At 43.4% G+C, this 19,845-nt stretch overlaps 1 protein-coding gene across 13 annotated transcripts in view; it reads right to left on the bottom strand.

The window, feature by feature from the left end:
• Positions 1-3,839: 3,839 nt before the first annotated feature.
• The window catches only part of cacna1aa (calcium channel, voltage-dependent, P/Q type, alpha 1A subunit, a), a 66,882-nt gene continuing 50,876 nt past the window's right edge, over positions 3,840-19,845 (bottom strand). For 5 of the 13 annotated variants that reach the window (XM_069701089.1, XM_069701091.1, XM_069701095.1 and 2 more), the window contains 8 exons: positions 18,812-18,915; positions 16,461-16,576; positions 16,116-16,248; positions 14,337-14,450; positions 12,761-12,799; positions 10,600-10,816; positions 9,701-10,026; positions 3,840-8,383 (listed from right to left, as the gene is read on the bottom strand). In XM_069701089.1, the coding sequence (XP_069557190.1) occupies positions 7,583-8,383; positions 9,701-10,026; positions 10,600-10,816; positions 12,761-12,799; positions 14,337-14,450; positions 16,116-16,248; positions 16,461-16,576; positions 18,812-18,915 (1,850 nt within the window). In that variant the 3' untranslated portion in view covers positions 3,840-7,582. The remainder of the gene's footprint in view (positions 8,384-9,700; positions 10,027-10,599; positions 10,817-12,760; positions 12,800-14,336; positions 14,451-16,115; positions 16,249-16,460; positions 16,577-18,811; positions 18,916-19,845) is intronic. The other 8 variants (XM_069701092.1, XM_069701093.1, XM_069701101.1 and 5 more) reach the window with 5 other exon arrangements.

Genomic DNA, 19,845 nt, shown 5'->3' with positions numbered 1-19,845 from the left:
ACACACACACACACACACACACACACACACACACACACACACACACACACACACACACACGTCTGTTTGAACTCTACAAAGCAAATGTAACACAATTGTTGCTGTCTACATGCTGACTGGAGCTGGCAAATCCAAGTGTAAAACTGACCTACCTCAGTATTTATTAAAAAAAAACAAAAAAACTTTTGTACTTAATATGAACCTGAAGTGCTGTTTTTTGGGGGGTTTTTTACATAAACTCATATCTACAACATAGATATACTACTAATAATGAAAGCCTGGGCGTGTAATAATAATAATCCTCAAAAAAAAAAAAAGATTTGTGTGTGGAGGATTTTAGTGTAAGACATTCTGTGAAAATGATGTGTGGGGTGTGTGTGTAGGAGTCTTGACAGGAAACTGGTTTGGGTGTGAAGAATTTTGCTTCCTTCCCCCACAACTTCACATCCCCTCCCCCCCTATCCCCCCCCACCTTCACTGGTTTGCAGAACAAAAGCAGGAACAATCCAGGAGATTGTGGTCCCAAGAATGAGCAGGGTGGGGGGGGGGGGGCGTAAAGCCATTGACTGGCCAAAACACCCAATTGAACAATTGGGGTCCTGTTGCCCTTCAAGAAGTATGTGCTGTGGTCTGAATATTTGAACTGGTTCAGTTTAAGCTCTTCTTTTACACAAAATCATCCAGTTCTTGTTTTTTTTTTTTTTTTTTTATAAATTTTGAGTAAAAACTAAATCATTAAGTGTATTATTATTATTATTATTCATGTGCAGCTATTCTGTGGAGAACCACCAACAAAATGTAAGATGAATTGATATTTGGTCATTATGATGAAAGTTTTCATTTACAATAGGAAACAAAAATAAAATAATGAAATACACTTCAGCTTCTTCTACATGGCAAATTGTACGGAGCAAGTGTAGGTATTCACCAGTGGCTGTGTGTTGGGGGAAGGGGGTCAAACCAAAAAAAAAAAAAACAGGAGAAGGAATGCATAAGGGGGGAGGGGGAGTGAGGGGGTGGGCGCCCCGGAGAGGCCCCAACTGAGCTGGGCTTATTCTTCTTCGGGGCACCTTTGTCTTGTGTACAGGAGCCTGGGAGGAGTGGCCTGAACAGTCGGGACATGCCTCTGAAAATTAGGAGTCACACACTGCGAACTCCTTCACCTTCTTCTCATGTAAGTGCATGTGTGTGTGTGTGTGTGGCTCTTTCTCTCTCTCTCTCACTCTCCTACACACAAAACCAGCTCATTGTGAAGGAATGTGCTGACATCCATGTGGTGGTCTGCATACCTTGAAAGTAGCTAGATAAGTATTTTTCAGTGGATATTCGGTGTCCAAACATAGAAAAATTAACAACAACAACAAAAGGGAATTATTTTAGCATATTGATATGATAACATGATTTTTTTTTTTTTTTATCAGTGAATTATGTCAAGGGACAGGTTCACACTGCAGGCAAAGGAGGCCCAAATCAAATCACGGGTGACTCAGATCGGATTATTTATTTTTTTTGTCAGAACCGTCTTAATAAGCACAAATCGCGTGGAATCGGATCTTTTCGATCCAGACTCGGGCCACGTTCATAATGGATGTGGATCTAAAATCTGACGCAGGTCAGAGGTCTGTCCATGCACCTTTTACGTCATTCAAGATGGGCACTTGTCAAACACCTGCGCTGGCGTGGAGTCACTTGACCGACGTAGTTAAAATAAGCCTGGACATTTTTTTGATGAAATCTGTTTCTGTGGAGCCTGTTGTGTCGTCATCTCACCACTCCTGGCTCAGACTCATCATCACACACACACACACACACACACACACACACACACACACACACACACACACACACACACACACACACACACACACACACACACACACACACACACACACACACACACCTCCATACAGAACCAGTACCAGCAATTCCTCCATGAAAAGCCACAATAACAAAAGTGACTCCGTCCCTCCTCGTCATCGTTTGCTCACAAATTTGCTGGCTTCTCCTGCATGTGAACTTATCAATAAGAACTGAAGCTGACTTCAGTGGCCTCCATGTTTAACCCTTGTATGACAGCATGCTGCCTGTGATGTCAGTTAGCTCAGGTGATCAGTTCACACTGCAATCATATTGGGCCACATTTTTTTTTTTTTTTTTTTAAACAATGAGTACAGTCAAACCAAGAAAATCGGATTGAGCACCAAGATTTGCAGTGTGAACTAAACGAGCTTCCCGATTTCTACAAAACGTGTGTATGTGAACTTGTGACAGCTGAGTATTACCACTATTAGGGAAATATTTTAAAGTCATGTTATGGCCCACTTTTTTGTGTTTCTGATCAAAAAGATTGTGTTTTAAGCGGCCAAACTTCCTTTGGACCTTAAAGGCAGCTGGCGAACACAAAACGATTTTTCCCTAAGGAGTCAATAGAAACAGAGCTCAAAGAAATTGAATATTGGCTTTGCATTTGGCCGATATTGGTGGATGGAAACAAGACTTCAAATGAATGTCTGCTGGAAGTTTAAGTAGCCAATTGTTTGCTTGCCGCAACAGCTTTATAAAGTTATATATCAGTGCTGTGTTCACAGCTTATTCTCATGTCCCCAACAGGCTAAAAAAAACAACAACAACAATGTAGCTTTAGAGGCAACCTGCGTTTCGGACCTTCAGCTCATCTGCACGCTCTTTCAGTTTTGTATTCAGGCTTTAAACAATTCTAGCCTGTGAAGGAGACTTTAGATCAACCCCAAGTTTCTTCCAGAGATTGGCTGTTCTACAAATGCAGATGGACATGCACATTTCTTTAAATAGTAAGTGATTTAATGGTGAAACCATAGACTGTATATTAAAATGGACTTAAGGCTCCAGGGCCGAAGAGTGAAGCCAATGCGGAAGTGCCTTAGAAGTGCAATACCGCCGAGGGCGCCAAGGGGTTGCTTTCAAAAATTCGGTGGCTCCATAGACTCCCATTCAAATTCTCTCATGACATACGACGTCAATAAAAAAAAATTTTTTTCAACAAGTCATCACTAAAGTCACTCTCGATCAGTGTTCTGGCGGTTCATCTGAAAATAATTTCATAATTAATTAGATAACAGGCCTCAAAGAGCGGTACATTTGGAGGCACGTCTGGTTTGATCGAAATGCTTGGAATGAAACCAGGCTTCTGCTGTTAGTAGGCTGGGCACGGTGTCCTCGCCATCTCGGTTAGATTGAGACAGATGGCTCTGGTCAGATCTACCACTCACTCTTCCCCAGCTTGGCAAAATATGGTCACTTCTCGCGCCAAAACAGCAAGATGGCGATGGCCAAAATGCCAGACTCGAAGCATCAAAATAGCACTTTGCAAATCAATGGGTTGGTTGCTGCTGGGGTGAAACAATCTGGAGGAGAAGTTGCTACACCTTCACTGCAAAGCAACTGAAACCAAAAGGAAGAAGATTTATCAAAATAGTTAAAAAAAGACTTTGACAATTAATATAGTCGGGGGTGTACTTGGAAAGAAATTCAGCCTTGGACTCATCTACTGGGACCGCGCCAGCCACAACCTACTCTCGTGCACACCCTGAATGACACCGAGAGGACAAGGTAGAGAGACAGTCAGGGCCGGTAAACATTTTTTTTTGGATGGACAAGAGAGGGGAGAGCAGCAGCGCTTGGGCTGTATTTTCAAATTCTGTATCTGCCATCTCCAGAACTGAAAACCCCAGCTTTAAGCAAAAAAACAACAACAACAACAACAACAAAAAACATCTGCATTACCCACTCGCAACACACATGCTCATTAAAAAGACAACAACAACAACAACAAAAAAATGCAAATAAGAAATGAGACAAAGCAGTGTGCATTCTCTCTGGATTTTATTCTTTAGGAAGAATTCTGTTTGGAATTACAAAATGCACTGGTAGAAATAGCGGTGAGACTGGTTGAGAGTGAGACAGGGAAGAGTGTGAGAGAGACAGAGTTAGAGAGAGGGGAAAAAAGAGGAAGTGAGTGAGAGATCAAAGGTCCAAAGGCCAGTTCTAATGAGTACGTCATCCGATTTGGCCAGCTCCTGCACCTCCTGACCCCCCACACAAAGTAGAAGGGAGAATTCACCATCTTCTGAACTGTATATTCTTTTCTTTGTATATATATATTTTTTTTGTAATCTTTTCATTAAAAACAGTTCTTTTTTTGTAGTGTCCTGAACATGGTTGTGTGGTGCCTCAACCCCATGTAACAGAAGAAATAAAACAAGACTTTGACTCTCACCAAAGTCTCTTTTGTGTTTTTACTCTTTAGACATTTTTTTTTTTCATTTTTTCATTTTTTTTGTTCTCAAAAATAGAAGGAAAAAAAGGAAACATTGCTTTTTAAAAACATCTATCTATTTATATATCTTTTTTTTTTTTTTTTTTTTTTCTCCTCTGAATTAATTAATCTGCTTTTTCTTTTATGTCCTGAAGATGACTTTTAACCCACGGTGTGGCATGCACATAGCACATGCATTTCTGGAACTAGATATTTTTTCCTTTTTGTTTTTAATCTTTTGTACTTCAAAAAAAAAAACATTTTTCTCCCAGTAGCGACTTTACATTGCTTTTTGAAGACTTTGTGTGGTTAATCAGCGTGTTAGTGGATTTTACTGCAGCATATACACAAAGATGGAAGGTGAACGGTTGGGGCTTTGCATGTTTCATTCAGGGTACATCACACACACACACACACACACACACACGCACGCACGCACGCACACGCACACGCACACGCACAATCATACAAACACAGAGTTGAAAGTCATTACAATGATATGACTGAAACATCTTAAGATCTCAAAAGGATTTCTGCAGACAAAGAATAGAAACCAAAGCAAGCGCAAAAACAAAACACCGAACTTCATCAGAAACACACTCACCCGTGTGTACACACACACACACACACACACACACACACACACACACACACGCAAAAAAACCCACTTACACGTACACAACCAGGAGCTACATACCCAGTGTGCTTTCTGATTTTAAATGTAGTGATGTGAAAAATACTTGTCTGACATTCCACTGAGGTTGGAAAGACACTAATAGGCAATTTTTTTTTTCTTTTTTTTTTTTCTTTTTCATTTCTATTTTTTCAATGCATTCTCTGGTCAGCATGTGATAGGCCTCCAGGTAAAATGTAGGTCAAATAAATGAATACTAAATGAAAATCATAACAATGTTGGGGCTGACGGTGGTGTGTGTTAGTGATAAGTGTTAGTTCGAGGCACACAGAGAAACACACAGAGAGAAATAAACATTATATAGGGTGTTACACACAGAACGTAGGTGGTTGTCCAGGACCATGACCAGGCCCAGATATCTTTTCTCCAACCCTGCTACAATGCACTTCAGTCACCCGTGTTTACACGGGGGGTGAACACAGGGGCGAGGTGGTCCACTCTTGAGCCAAACTGCATTACTGGTACTCTGGTACTTTATAACAACCAGGAAGGAAGGAAAAGGGAGCAGTACAAAAAAAACAGCGACACTGTTTGTCTTACAGCGCCACCCAAAGGTCACACGCGGTGGTGGAACTTTCCTTTAGCATCTGGACTGGACTCATCTGTAGGGCACTGTTATGGTTGATAAAACCCCCAAAGGGGATTCCACACAGTTATTAACTTTGAAAAAAGGTCAAAGAAGACCGGTGTATTGACAGCCTCGGGAAATGTCTGATTCTCGTCTTGCCGTCATGTAGCTCCACCCCAGGGTTGGAAAAATGATTAGCTGAGCTCAAAACCAAACAAACATACCGGACATAATGTAAGACCAAATATGGAGAATCTGTCTCATTCTCACGATCATCATGATCATTATAAGTTATTATATTCTCGGTTTATCCATTATTACGGTCAGTAACAATTAAAACAAAAATGAAGAGTTTCTCTCCTTTCTGCACCTTTCTATTGCTCTCTTCCTCTCTGATGCCTCTGTTTTAACCCCAAACCCTGGAAGACTTTGAGATGTTACTGATTTGTCAGACTCGACACCACATCTTTTTTTTCTTTTTTGTTTTGTTTTGTTTTTTTTGTATCCACGTTTATACCCTGCTTTCCATTATATCATTTTAGCCTCATGACCTTAGTTACAAAAATTTACTTCCACGGAAAAAAAAAAACATGTGCAATTCCAACTGTATCAGTGGCAGGCATTTGGCACAGAACAAACAGTAGACAAGCAAGCAAAAGTAATCATTTTGTTCCCTCTAGGTATACATACAATAACTGTCCAATCTCCATATAACCTTCTGACTTTTGACTTTTAGTGTAAATGAAGGTACAGAGAGAGGAATGTTATTCAGAGAGAGAGAGAGAGAGAGAGAGAAACAGAAAGCATTTGTAATAAAAAAGAGAGAAACCCCACAGACCACAACAGAAAGGACTGAGGAAAGTTTCCCTCCACAGACAGTAGATTCTCATTGTTGCTATTATTAGTATTCTTTTGTATCATTCATGCAGGATTCCATAGGGTGTACAACTCCGCAAGTCTAAAAGACGAAGCCGTGTGGGGTGCAACAGAAGATTCAAGCTTCAATGTTTTGAAGAAGTAGAAGAGAAGGAGGAAGAAGAAGAAGCAGCTGCAGGAATAGAAGAAGAAATACTGCAGAAAACAGTTATTGTTTTTTTTTGTTGTTGTTTTTTTTTTGTTTCTGAAACCCATCTCCACAATTTTGTTTTTCTTCTCTTGTAGGTCATATGTTGAGGTTGGTTAAATTGTCCGTTTCTGGGAGGAGTGCCTTCTCCAGTGACAGGGGTGAATATCCCCAAAGCACCCGTCCTGTCCTCTAGATTTTTGACACGGGGGTTCGCCGAACACCCGCCCGCGCAACACTCCCCAACTCTCCCACCCAGGAAGCCTTTTCACCTCATACAGGTGGAGGGCTCTTTGTCAGTTTGGTTCTTATTTAAAAACACAGATGATAAAACTCATCAATATTCAACTGGTGGCTGGGAGGGTTGGATTTGATTCTTTTAGGGGCTAACTTAACACAAGTTAGCTTTGAGAAGCAAACAAACAAACAAAAACAAAAACAAAAAACAGTGGTCGCTCTTTTGTCTCTGTAAAGTGTCACTGTAAAGTGTCTTTTGTCGAGTCGCAACTCTTGACATCTTGTGTGTGGCTATAGCTCATTGCCAGAGGCATAATTTAAGACACAAAGATTAGTGTCCGTCACTCCTCCTGCCTGCATCCTTAAACGCTGCAATTTGAGATTGGTCTCATTTGGCATCAAGAGATGATTAACAACAATGCCAGCAGAGCATGGAGGAGGTTTGTCACTTTCTCTTGCACTACGTGTTTCTCCAGATTCTGCCTCAGCATTCTTGTCCCTTCCCCTTCATCCCGATACCTAATCTTTCTTTTAGCCCCCCGTCCCTCGGACGTGCCAAGCAGAGGAGGAGAGGGAAAAAAAAAATAAAAAAATGCAACAGACAAGAAAGAAAAGTCTTGGTTTCCCTTGGCAGTCAGTGCTCTGGCTCAGAGCTTCCTCGCTTCTTTCGGTCAAGTTATCAATTACTTTTTTCCTCCTCACGCCCCTCCCCCCCGTCCCCAGAGGCTAGCACCAATCGTCGTCCTCCGTCTCGCTGTAGGGTTCATGCAGGCCCTTGCGGGGACCCCTTTGATGCCCGGCTGGAGGGGGGACCTTGTGAGGCCCGGTGTGAGGAGGTCCATGAAGGTGTGTGGAAGGCGATGAAGATCGGTAGCCGTTGGGTAGACGGCGCTGGGCAGCAGTCTGAACCTGGCCCTGCACAGGCCCAGTCAGGGCGGTGGTGGGAGGAGGCGCATGGCCGGCAGTCCGTGGTGAGGTGCGACTGGGCGGCGGGTGGGGGTTGTTTACAGGGTGTGGTTGCGGTGGAGGGAGGGGATGGGGATTATGTGGCTGCGCTTGTGTTGGAGGTGGCAGTGGGTGGTTGGTCAGGGCATGGGGGTGGGGGTTGCCACCCTGCATGGGGCCCGGCTCATAGGCAGGTGGTTCATGGTGGGGATCATAGTCCTGATAGTCCTGGTTGTAGAAACAGCCATCCCCTTCCATGGAGCCACCTCCTCCACCTGCGTCTCCCCAGCGAGGTGGGGGATGATGACCCTGGCGGGGAGTGACATGGTGGGCCACTGGGAGGCCAGCGGGGGGAGGACCCTGGCCTTGGGGAGGCTCTGGAGAAAAGTGGCGAGGGGCTGGGGCTGTGGGCCGGCCCTGTGGCCCCCCGGGAGGTGTGGGCATGGCCTTACGGACTACAGGGGAGTACGTGACATGGGGCCGAGGTGTTGCCGGGGTCTGAGGCAACTGTCGACGGCCTCGCCGCGGTGTACTGGTCCCCGAGGTTGAGGGGACGGGACTTCCGCTGACCGAACTACTGCCCTACACAAAAAGTGAAATAAAGCAAATAAAAAGAACGAACCACAAATTCAACGACAAAACATGTAGAATAAAGTAGAGGATGGTAAAGAGAGAGTATGGAACAATCAGAGAGGGAAGGAAAGAATGCGGAGAGGCAGAGAGAAAAGCAAGAAAAGACAAGAACAAGAACCACAACAGCAATAAGAAGAAAAGCACCAGTCATAATGTAAGTGGAGGAGAGAAAGGCAGAAATGAAAGGCATCAAACAGGAGCAGAGCAGTGGATGTGGATAAAAACGAAGAGTCCAAACAGCAGCATACATAGAGAAGCAAAATGTCACGCAGAGGAAAGAAAACAAAAGACGACAGGAGAAAAGAAGGGCAAAGGGTTGATTTCCACACCAACAAATGTAGTACAGGGTAAATTATGGTAACTAAACATACATAAAAAGGGTTTGGTTTGGTATTCTGACTGAGCTGTGTGATATATATGTCAAGTTTTAAATCACCACTCTTTTTTTTTTTTTTTTTTTTTAACGCAAAGGCAAAAACTGATGAGGGGAAAATTCTTCCTTTTCAAAGTTATAACAAAATATCAACACATAAGGCTAAATAATGTCCATCACAAGCAAAATATCATTTAGATTGGGTCTAAAGTGTTGCAGTATGTGTTTAGAAAAGGATGTCATAAAGGGAAACATAGTGGAGGGAACATGACATAACATTGGCAATCTAAAAACACTTGGGGAAGGCAGCTAAAGACAGGAGTAAGGTACTCAAATATACATTTTTATGCATATTTGTTTGGTTTTTGGTGGTTTAATAAAACATTTTCACTTGTATTTGCATTATTATACCACAATAATGCAGTAAAACATAAACATACATGGAGGGCAAATACTATCTCGGCCATGTTGGCCTCTAATTTGAGGGCAGTTAGTGGAGTATAAAGACTCAGGATGTTGCATTGTTTCTCCATCTAGTATTAAATCAAGGAGAGACTTTCTAGTCAGGAATGAGTTCATAGTACTTTTAGTCCCATTCAAAGCGTCTCCAGAGATCTGTTTTCCATCCAGCCATTACAGGTGGTGATGTGCTCTTTATCATCAGAGGAACATTTGTAACACAGCTCTTAATGCAGCACAGTGTTTCGTTATAGCCAGAAAAGACTGCTATAGGCCATTACTGGTTGATAGTCCACCACTTAACTGCCATCAAATTAGAGGCCCTTAAAATATAACAAGGAAACACTGAAAATGTTTTTGCAATAGGAACAATAGAAGGTGTGTTGCTCCAAAGTAGGTAGACACCACATGCCCATAATAACCCAGAATCCCACCTGTCTGTGTGTCATGCACTCACGACCCTCGCTGGGTGATCGCGACCAGCGCCGGTCCCTTTCTCTCTCCCTGTCCCGGTCGTGCTCCCTGTCCCGGTCGTGCTCCCTGTCCCGGTCGTGCTCGTGCTCTCTGTCGCGGGAGTGCCTGTGTCCGTACTCGCCCCCTCGCTCTGCTACGTAGCGCTCCTTGTCCACAGAGCCGTGGTGGTGGTGATGATGGTGGTGGTGCTTACGGTCCTTGGAGCGGCCGCGGTCTCTGTCGCGGTCCTTGTCTTTTGACGTGAGGTCACCCGACTGGGTGGTTGTGCTCAGGTCTGTGCCCAGGCCTGGTGATGGAGTTTCATTGGAGTTATTTGTGGGGTTGAGTTTGGAAAAAACAACTTAGTGTTTGGACCGCAAAATGGGTCCCCCAGCCTCTCCGCTGCAGTAGCAGTACAGATGTTTGTTTGGCTGCTAGGTTTGTTGTGTTGTTTTTTTTTTTTACTTTGGTAGACAACATTAGTTTAAAACTGCCTGGATGCTCGTCATATGTTGCAGACATTGGCTTGGCCTGAAGGTTGCTTTTAACTCTGCAGCTATTATTAGCTGCAGTGAGGTATATGTGACCGCCTAAAGGCTGCTATTACATACTGCTTTTTAAAAAAAAAAAAAAAATTTTACAACACTTAAGTAATGTGATACAAAACATAATGATCTTTCATGAGGTTTTGTTCAATGGATAAAAATGTGCTTCAATGATTGCAGTGTATTTAGAATTCAATTTAAAGCTGAGGATGTTTCTGCTTTCTTATAAAGTCCTTTCTACACTGTGCACCCGTGTTAATACAGCATCTGTCAAACCATCACATTGTTGCACTGTCTCTACATGAGGCAGTTTGTGTGTCTGCGGTCTCCCCCACCTGTGTCACCCTCCGTGTAGCGACAGAGGGACCTCTCAGATGCCCGATGACTCCGGTCTTTTCGCCGGTGTCCGTGTCTGGGAGTCCTCCCCTCCTCAGGTATTGAACGCTCCATGTTGTAATCGTCTGCGCCTCCTTTGTCTCGGTGGCCTCGCCCGGACCGGCTGTGGCCCAGCGACGAGACCGAGCGCTTCATGGGACTGCTGTCGTTGATGGTCTAAGAGAGAAAGAGAAAGAAACCACCGAGGGATGGAGAGAGAGAGAGGGAGAGAGAGAGAGAGAGAGATACAGGGAGAGGTGTTTCCTTTGACTGTTTAGTTGGTGTTTTCTGTGAGCGGTGGGGTAACACAAATAATGTGTATTTGTGTGCGTGTATATGTGTTAATGGGGTTTGTTTCTAAGGAAGCCCTCCACCCACCTTCCTCCCAAAATTCATCCCAAATCATACTCGCCCACATTAGTAATAATGTTGGAATCATGGTACTTTGAAAATATAGACACGGTATACATTTTATAAGGCATGGGGTCGGCAAGAAAGTCCACGTCCATCACAATTACTTCTGGGTCTACAGGAAAATATAATCACTTTTAATAAATCCACTGTAGAGAGATGCAACAAAATCTTGCGTGAACATAAATCAAAATAATCTTAACATTCTACGTAAATACTCAAATGTGCCAAAATTAACTTGAAAACATGTAAGGTCAATTACTAAAACCACAGTTTAAACTAAACTTGATCTTGCCTCTTTAATTATCCAGCATTATTCCATCAAAACATGATTTATGACACGATGATATTCTTTTCTGATAGTTCTGATGCTAGGGAGACACAGCAGTTAGCAAATATTTAAAACCCCCTTTGTTTATTTCAACTTTTAATTTGCAAAGTTATTAGAGAGACATTTATCTTATTTTTTAGGTATTTTTGGCTTCCTCTGAAGCCTCTGTAAATGAGAGGCTTAATAAATTAATCAAAAACATAGTCTGCTATATATTTCAGTGGCTAAAGTCCTGAGCTTGGCTACTAAAAGGCCAGTCCACTTTTGTTTCCTATTGCAATTGCCGACCCCTGATGATGAGGACTAAAAGGGTATATACAAAAAAATAATAAAAAGAAATAGAGGAAAAGAGATGATGGCAAACGGCCATGCCTTCCATGCTTCTGTAACTTGCTTAGTAGAAAAAAAAAAAAAAAAAGGGATAGAAGGGTCAGTAAAACTTGCAACATTTCTTCACCCCCGCCCACCCCCATAAATGTCCTGAACATGGCACATTCCAGGCTGCACAAAATTCTTCTATTCTTGCACTGTCTCAGCGTGCTCTCCTACAGCCATGCATGTACATAGGGGTTGTCCTGAGTCCTCGAACGACATGAAAACTTTCTTCGGCAGTGCTGAGGCCTCATGCTCGAAGGCAGGACAGAAGGACAGAGCCTATGGTGCCACAAGTTGCTGACCTGGGCATGAAAACCAGGTTACTTCAGTGCTAAATCCTATGGCAGCTGAGCTGGCCAAGTTTTGTGGTTATTGTACATTACACAAATTAAGTGACAGATTTTCTGGCTTCATAGAAGTAGCACTGAGAATCCCAACAACATATCCATTCACATATGCCCAAACCCCTCCTCTTTCTGTCTCTCATACTTCCACACACTCACACAAACACGCTTAAACACAATTCAACACATTTCTGGCATGCGGTTATGAATGGAGACCCGGACACAAATGGGAGACCACTGATCATCATTACAGACAAGCACACAGGCATGAGGACATAAAGCAAGAAAGCACGAGCAGCGGCAACTGAGCAAAGAGAGACAGAGACGCCGAAGGCCTGGAGACAGTAGTATGATGAGAGGGAACAGCAGAATTCAGCCCAATTCCAAACTTACTACAATAGGTGAATGAGAGAATGTAGCTGAGGATACTGGGATCAGTTTGGAAACTGGGCTGGCATATAATTTCATGCCAAAAAAAAAAAAAAAAAGGTTGTTATAATACATTTGAAGAAACCCCTGCACTCCAAAATTATAAATACACATGAAGACATGACAGATGAGGAAAAGAACAATCTTTCGAGAGTGTTTCGAGAGAGCGAAAAGGGATTGAAAAAGGAGAAAGAGGGGGAGGAGAGAAGACAGAGAAGACAGGGTACATACACTGAGGTTACTGCCACGTTGCTTCCCTTTCCTCCGCCGCTGTATGAGCACAGAGAAGACACACACAAACACACGCGCACACACCGAGCCACAAATACACCAAAGGTATGGCCACACATGGAGCATACACACAAAATCATGAAAAGGAAGAAGAGGGAGGGGAGAGAGGGCGGGGAGACAGGGATGGTTTGATACACAATGAAACACAGAAGTCAAAACCAAAGAGTGTTAGTTGGAGGTTTAATCCAAAAAGAGATGGGGTGCCACGGTGGAGAGAGGAAAGAGAGAGACAGGAAGAGAAGGAGGGACAGAGAAAGAAGGTCTGATTAGACACCGAAGCAGCAGTGAAGGTGGAAGAGAAACACTTACCACAGACAACTGGGGGTGGTTGGCGCCACAACAGTGTTTTATAGACAAGATCACCATGAAAGTGCTCAATCAACGGCACCACGGTCACAACAGCAGTGACGACAATTAGCAAAAGACACGCACAAATGGATATGTGCACACTCACTAACACAAACACGCACGCGCGCGCACGCACGCACACACACACACACACACACACACACACACACACACACACACACACACACACACACACACACACACACACACACACACACACTCACTCACGATTTCAAACAGCAGCAAAGTGACAGGAACAGTGTGACTTTTAGAGCACAGAGAACAATGAGGGCACAGATAAACTGCAGAAGACACAGATATACACAACACACACACACACACACACACGCACACGTCTGTAACACTCAATATCATGCCCATTCGAGTCCTGGTTTAAAAAAAGATAAAAAATAAAAACATGCCCCGGAAATTCAGAATGAGCTCAGCACAGGAAAAACCTTTGACAGGAAGGAAGAGACAGTTTAGTAAAACCACATGAACCACAAAAGAGAAATAAATCAGGGTCCTGACAAAACAAGAGGAAATAATGTGGGGGTAGAGAACTGTATATGTGTGTGTGTGTGTGTGTGTGTGTGTGTGTGTGTTTATTTATAAATGTGTTGTGTGCGGATGACAACCAGAGCACTCACCGGGAAATGAAACAATAGAAAATGAATGAGGGTGTGAGATGGAAAACAAGACAACCACAATTAAAAACCTTCATGCAGGTGTCAGGATGAGAGGAAGGGAAGAAGACAGCAGGAGAAACCAAAAAGGGATGGAAGGTCTGACTTTGCCTTTCTGTGGCCTTTTTGAATTCAAGCTTGGAGGTCAACATTTGAGCAAAAATATCTCCATGTTAAAATGTTGTCTTGATAGGATAGTCCACACAACGACAGCCACATTACTGGTTGTTCTTCGGCTGTAACCCAATATAAAATGTACCCCAATGATAACAGAGATTTGTGAACTGTGGTCTGTATATTGCAGAAGTCCCTTTAACCCTGCTCTAAGCTTTCTCCAATATGGATTCCAGTAACCGCAGCAAAATATTCTTTAAGCAACGAGTCAGACCTTTGTAAATGTGATCTTTCCAAACAAAAGGAGGTCAGGAACAGACATCATGGGGGAAACAGAGAGACAGTGGAGAGGTGAGAATGCTGCTCACTTGGTTGTCGCCTGGGAGGCGGGGCATGGAAGCGGCCCTGCCGTGGCCTTCCATTGGTGGAAAGTGCTCAGTATCCGAGTAACCATCCTGCCCCATCTCTCTCATCTCTACCGTCTGCAAACAGAGCAGGAGAGCAGGAGATGGTGTGACTGGCTGCCATGAAAACGAATAGGGAGGAGGGGGGAGGTAGGTGGTAAAGTTTGTTATCCAAAGAAAGCAGAGAACTGAGCGTCGCAGAGAGGCGAGTGTAGTCAGTGGGATAATTTGGTGAGTGTGTGTATGGTGAGTGACTTTGCCTGATTTCTTTAAATGCTGTTTTTGTTTTAAGTTGTTTTACGAATGGAATAAAAGAAATTGAACTGAATTGCAGATAAGAAGTCTCCAAACAAAATGTCATTTTGTATTTGCATATGCTGCTATCAATTGAGCTGCGAGCAAATGCCAGCAGAGGAAAGATTTTTTTTTATTTTTTTTTTATCAATGGCAATTATGCCCGACGGAGGAGCGTGTGAGTCACAGTAGGAATGGATTTGAGGGGAAAAGCGTATGCAGCCCAAAGGGCGAGTGAAAAACACAGCTGATGTGATGATAATGTTGGCCAGACGCCGGTGCGGATACGTTGCAGGCAGTAAATTAAGTTATGTACAAATGACAACTGCTTTGGCAGGTTAGCTTGTACACACTGCAGTTATCTAAAATACAGCATGTTGTCTTGGTCACAACCATGCAAATTTCCCCTGGCAAAAATGCAAAATTATATTTTTGTTTGGAGGATACCTTGAGAATCGGAGGAGAATCTGACGTCTGTCGGTTTGGCCTCACCTTGCTTAACCACACCTTGGATTTAAACAGAGGTGTGGCACTTTATTTTGCTCCTATGCCTTGCATCATTCCAACTACTGAGTCTGAACTTCTCCAGACCTCTAATGATTGGCTGACTGATTCAGAGACCTGTCAGGCCCTCCAAGAGGCTCATAAGCAGAAAGGTTTAACAGCACGAAGACAGAGACATGAACCACTCTGAAGACAGAGATACGATAGATTTCAAATAAATCGCGGAAATGTACAGTGAAGGAAAAAAAAATTCAGTTCGATGGAGACCGGTTCGAAAGACGGAGCCAATCAAAGAAAGGTTAACGCTAAGTGAGAACTGAAGAATCAAGGTAAGAGAGATTGCAGGAAAGGATACTGACCTACTTGTTAGAAATAATCAAAGGTATCTTTGCAGTAAGAATGTTGCATGTTATGACCACTGAACTTCTCTAGCCAGGGTGGCTTCAGTTTACACAGCAGAAGAATAAGCAAGTATGTATGATGTTAACTGAGCTGGAAAGTAAGAACATGAAACAAAGAGCAAATCAAAGCCCTCTTCAGCTACAGGCTGCTGTATTTGTATTTAAACCTCCTTTATAATGAAGCCCGAAGTCCTTCACCTTCATCTAAATCATGGGACATAAAGGTGTTATGAATAGGCACTGCTGTCCATGGAAGTGGAACTGCAATCTTTAACAGTGTAAAGATTAGAGTTTGTTTTACCATGTAACTGTCCTCAGTTGTTCTTTGTCGATAGCAATGACATGAAAGTAAAAACAAATGTTGGATGGACCAAGTGTTTGAATACTTGTTGACATATAAACCTACATACAACAAGGATGCATTTTATGTGTATAGAGTGTGTTGTTATTTGTATGGTCCTGTGTGTGTGTGTGTGTGTGTGTGTGTGTGTGTGTGTGTGTGTGTGTGTGTGTGTGTGTGCGCGCGCGTGTAAGGACCTTCTACCTGCGAGTTGGTCATGCTTCCCAGGCCATCTTCAGGGTGTCCTTCAGGGGTCCAGCTGCCGACCTGCTGGGATATCTCCTGAGCACGAGCCGTCACCCATGATTGGCTCTCTGGGAGCCCCCCTTCCGCCGGCCTAGGAGACACACACACACACACACACACACACACACACACACACACACACACACACACACACACACACACACACACACACACACACACACACACACACACACACACACACACACACACACACACAGAGACACGGACACATCTTCCTTCTCTGGTCTTCCTTCAACAAATCCCCTCCTGTAAAGTGAAACAAACCAACCACTTCTAACTCACAGATTGTTGACAGTGTCTGTTGTCTCAGGTGGAGGCAGGGCGTTGTTAAGTCCCGGAACCCCATCCAGGGCGGGGGTACTTGGCTCCATGGGCTGAAACAGTAATGGCGTTCGATTCTGTGTGAGATATACAACATGGCCGTCGCCAGCTATCAGGCAGACTGACAGGGAAATGCGGGGAAAAGGGGCAGAGCAGGAAAAGAGGGAGTGTAAATAGGGGGGGCTGTCGGCTACAGCAAGGCCAGGCAAACTACTTAATGGAAATGGAATAAACGGGGGAGAGGGACTCTTAAGCAAGCGATGCCCAGCAGCTAATATAAGTAAGAGATGAGTGGACTCAAGAGTGCATTCTGGGACCTAAGCAAAAGAGTGCACTATCGGGTTCAATAAGGTTCAGTTGTCATTCCAAAAAAAACTAAAACAAACAACAACAACAACAAAAACACATTTCAAATTCCTAAATAGGGGAACAATAAAAGAAGTCCCCCGTCCAAAGGATGATGGAGGGCATCATAGCAGATAAACACTGGAACAATCTTGTGGAGGGGAACATATAGCAGGTGAAATGCATGATGGGACTAGTCAAATATGAACTGCTATGTTCGTTGTCATTTATCAATTAGTCATCCACTGAAGAAGACGCAACAGTACGGCCAAATAACCACCTTTCGCAATCTCAAAGTGGCAGTAACCTTGTTACATATGCAAGTTGGATAAAGCAAACATTAAAAAGATAAAATAAAATCAGGAAATGTAAAATCTTTTACATTCAAAATGTCAAATTCTTGAGTTTTGTGATTTTAAAAGGTGTCATTTTCTTGATCCATCTACCTCAGGGGTCTCCAACCAGTGGCTTGCGAGTTAACTGTTAACTGGTAGAGATTTTATCAGTTGATTCTGCAGCTCTATCAACCTGGCTTCATGGACCTTCATAGCGAGCTTTGGCTCTTTGTTTAGCTATCAGGATCCAACTTTAGGTTTACTGACACAGCCTGACACCAGCTATTGAACATAGTGGAGAATTTAGCGGCTAAATTGCCAGATTTGCCTGAGAGCTAACAGGTAGCTCGCGAGCTTCTGGTTGAGTCAGTATGAGTTGAATGTCAATTGGTTATTGTTCAGATGAAAGAAGCTTATTCAGCTGGTTTGGTGGAGCTCAGCTATGTGAATAAATGTGACAAGTGTCCAAGAGCTGCGCGATTAGCGCTTGGACACTGGAATTCAAAGTAGCTCTCAGAAGAAAACAGGTGGGAGACCCCTGCTCTACCGTTGTTAAATTCCAAACTGTGGCATCTATGTGTGCAAACACTAAATACAATGTAAATGTAAAGTACAGCAGGTAAAGCATATTTGAAACTTTTAGATCACAGCGTGAGGTTGTCTGCACTGGTGACATTTTTGGATCGAGGCCTCTCATTGTGTGCTGCTGCAATGCAGCAGGTGGACTGAGGAGAGGAAATGATGTGGCCCATAGGTGTGTTAGCGGAGAGAAGAAGTGAAAATAAAAGACGATAAAGTACAAATAAATTAGTGAGCGTGGATAATTGTTTGTGGCCAGAGGCAGAGTAAAGGAAGGCAAAATGTCCATTAGAAAAAAGAAAAAGAAAAACAAAGTGGTGTTTTCCAACATTTTAAGTATTTCAATATGTTAAATAAGAAATGAATGAGTGCTGTCAGTAGCATGCAAATGTTTATGGTCTGGCAGCATTAACCTGTTCAGGACCATCACATTTTTGTTCCGATAAGATATCATCTTCCGTTAAATGCAGCAAAATGAATGTGGAGCGCGGTCATCTCTGTCATTGAAATCCTTCTCTCCTTTAACAAGAGGCAGTGTGCTGACTTAAAGGAAAGAAAACGTGCCAGAATGCAATGCGAACTGTCCAAGGTTACAAGCATGGGTGATGGGGAGTTAGAAGCTCTACAGTATCTTTACAAGCAGTCGATACAAGACAGGAGCTCAGCAAAAGAAGCCGTAGTGAAGGTTCCCATGATGTTCAGGTATGGGCACCTTTGGGGCTGTGACAACACTTCAGCCTGTTTAAAAGCAAATGCAACCTGCTAAATTCTCAGTTTCAAATTTTCTGTAAAGTATGGTAATTGACCTTGCATTTTTTTTTTCATCCATAATGCTGAAATTACTGGAGCACACTTTGCCCAGAAGATGGCAGCACAGTTTTTGCTGTGAATCCTTTGTAGGGACTCCTCCCTGATCTGAACAGCGGCTGTCACAGCCCGGGTTTGTATGAAGGAAGCTACAGACCTGTGGCCTTGATTTCAGCACGTCAGTCTGCCTTTATCTTTACACGGTCGGATGCGGCTAGGCTGTTACTTTACTAGAGACAGCAGTACCTGTTCGTCACGAAGAGCTTGCGATCGCTTGATCTTGCTCTGCCGGTAGTACTCCATGATCATCATGGCAGCGTAGATTTTCCCCACTGTCAGGTCTGTAGCTGCTGAGAGAATGACAAGTTACCCTGCAAGATTAGACCCTTTGGTATGGACCCTCAGCGCAAGGAATGGTAGAAAGTGGTGAGGCATGCACACAAAAACACACTTACACTCTCACATACATCTCACACACACACACACACACACACACACACACACACACACACACACACACACACACACACACACACACACACACACACACACACACACACACACACACACACACACACGAACATAAAGCAAATAGTCTTTTCACTGACAGATAGATTAAAATACCAGCATGTTCATTTATTCCAACTCTATTTAAACTGTATTGAGCATTTACTGAACAATAATCGCAAGCAAAAATCGTTTAATTGAAGAATATCATGCTGATATAAATCATGCTTGATAAGCAATACCAATCAATCAAACAAAATGCAGTCCCTCCAAATAAAATAATAACATAAAATCGGTGACATCTTTGAACTTGGTTGTAGAAGTGAAACTCAGTCCAGAATAGATTTCCGATGCTCCATGCTATTTTGATAGTAATTCTCATGCACTCCGCGAAACTAGAGCAGCTACTGTTTTACGTTTGGGCACCTGTGCATTTGCTCTCAGTGTAATCAAGGTTTAATTTGCAGAAATGTAGTGGACAGAGCTGACTGCCCTGGAGTGAAAAGACGTCTATAGAGAGTTAATCTATAGTAGGGCACCCTCTGATCTCAGGCACAGGGAGGAGGGGGCTGGGGGAGTGTTGTGGTCTAAACCTGGTGGTGGGTTTATTCTGCTGGGTGTAGGTAGAAGAAAGGACAGGAGTTATGGTTTTGTGTGTCCCGACTGTGTGTCTCTCTCTCTCTCTGTGTGTGTGTGTGTGTGTGTGTGTGTGTGTGTGTGTGTGCGCGGGTGTCTGACGTGCAGCCTCTGTTTGTCTTTCTAGACCTGAGGTA

This window comes from Brachyistius frenatus, unplaced genomic scaffold (genome assembly GCF_029030835.1).
Source record: "Brachyistius frenatus isolate BFR_SWC_R1_liver_20210118 unplaced genomic scaffold, ASM2903083v1 Contig_36, whole genome shotgun sequence".
Lineage (NCBI taxonomy): Eukaryota > Metazoa > Chordata > Actinopteri > Embiotocidae > Brachyistius > Brachyistius frenatus.
The sequence above is the reverse complement of the archived record's forward strand: the minus strand, read 5'-3'. Positions and strand labels throughout refer to the sequence as shown.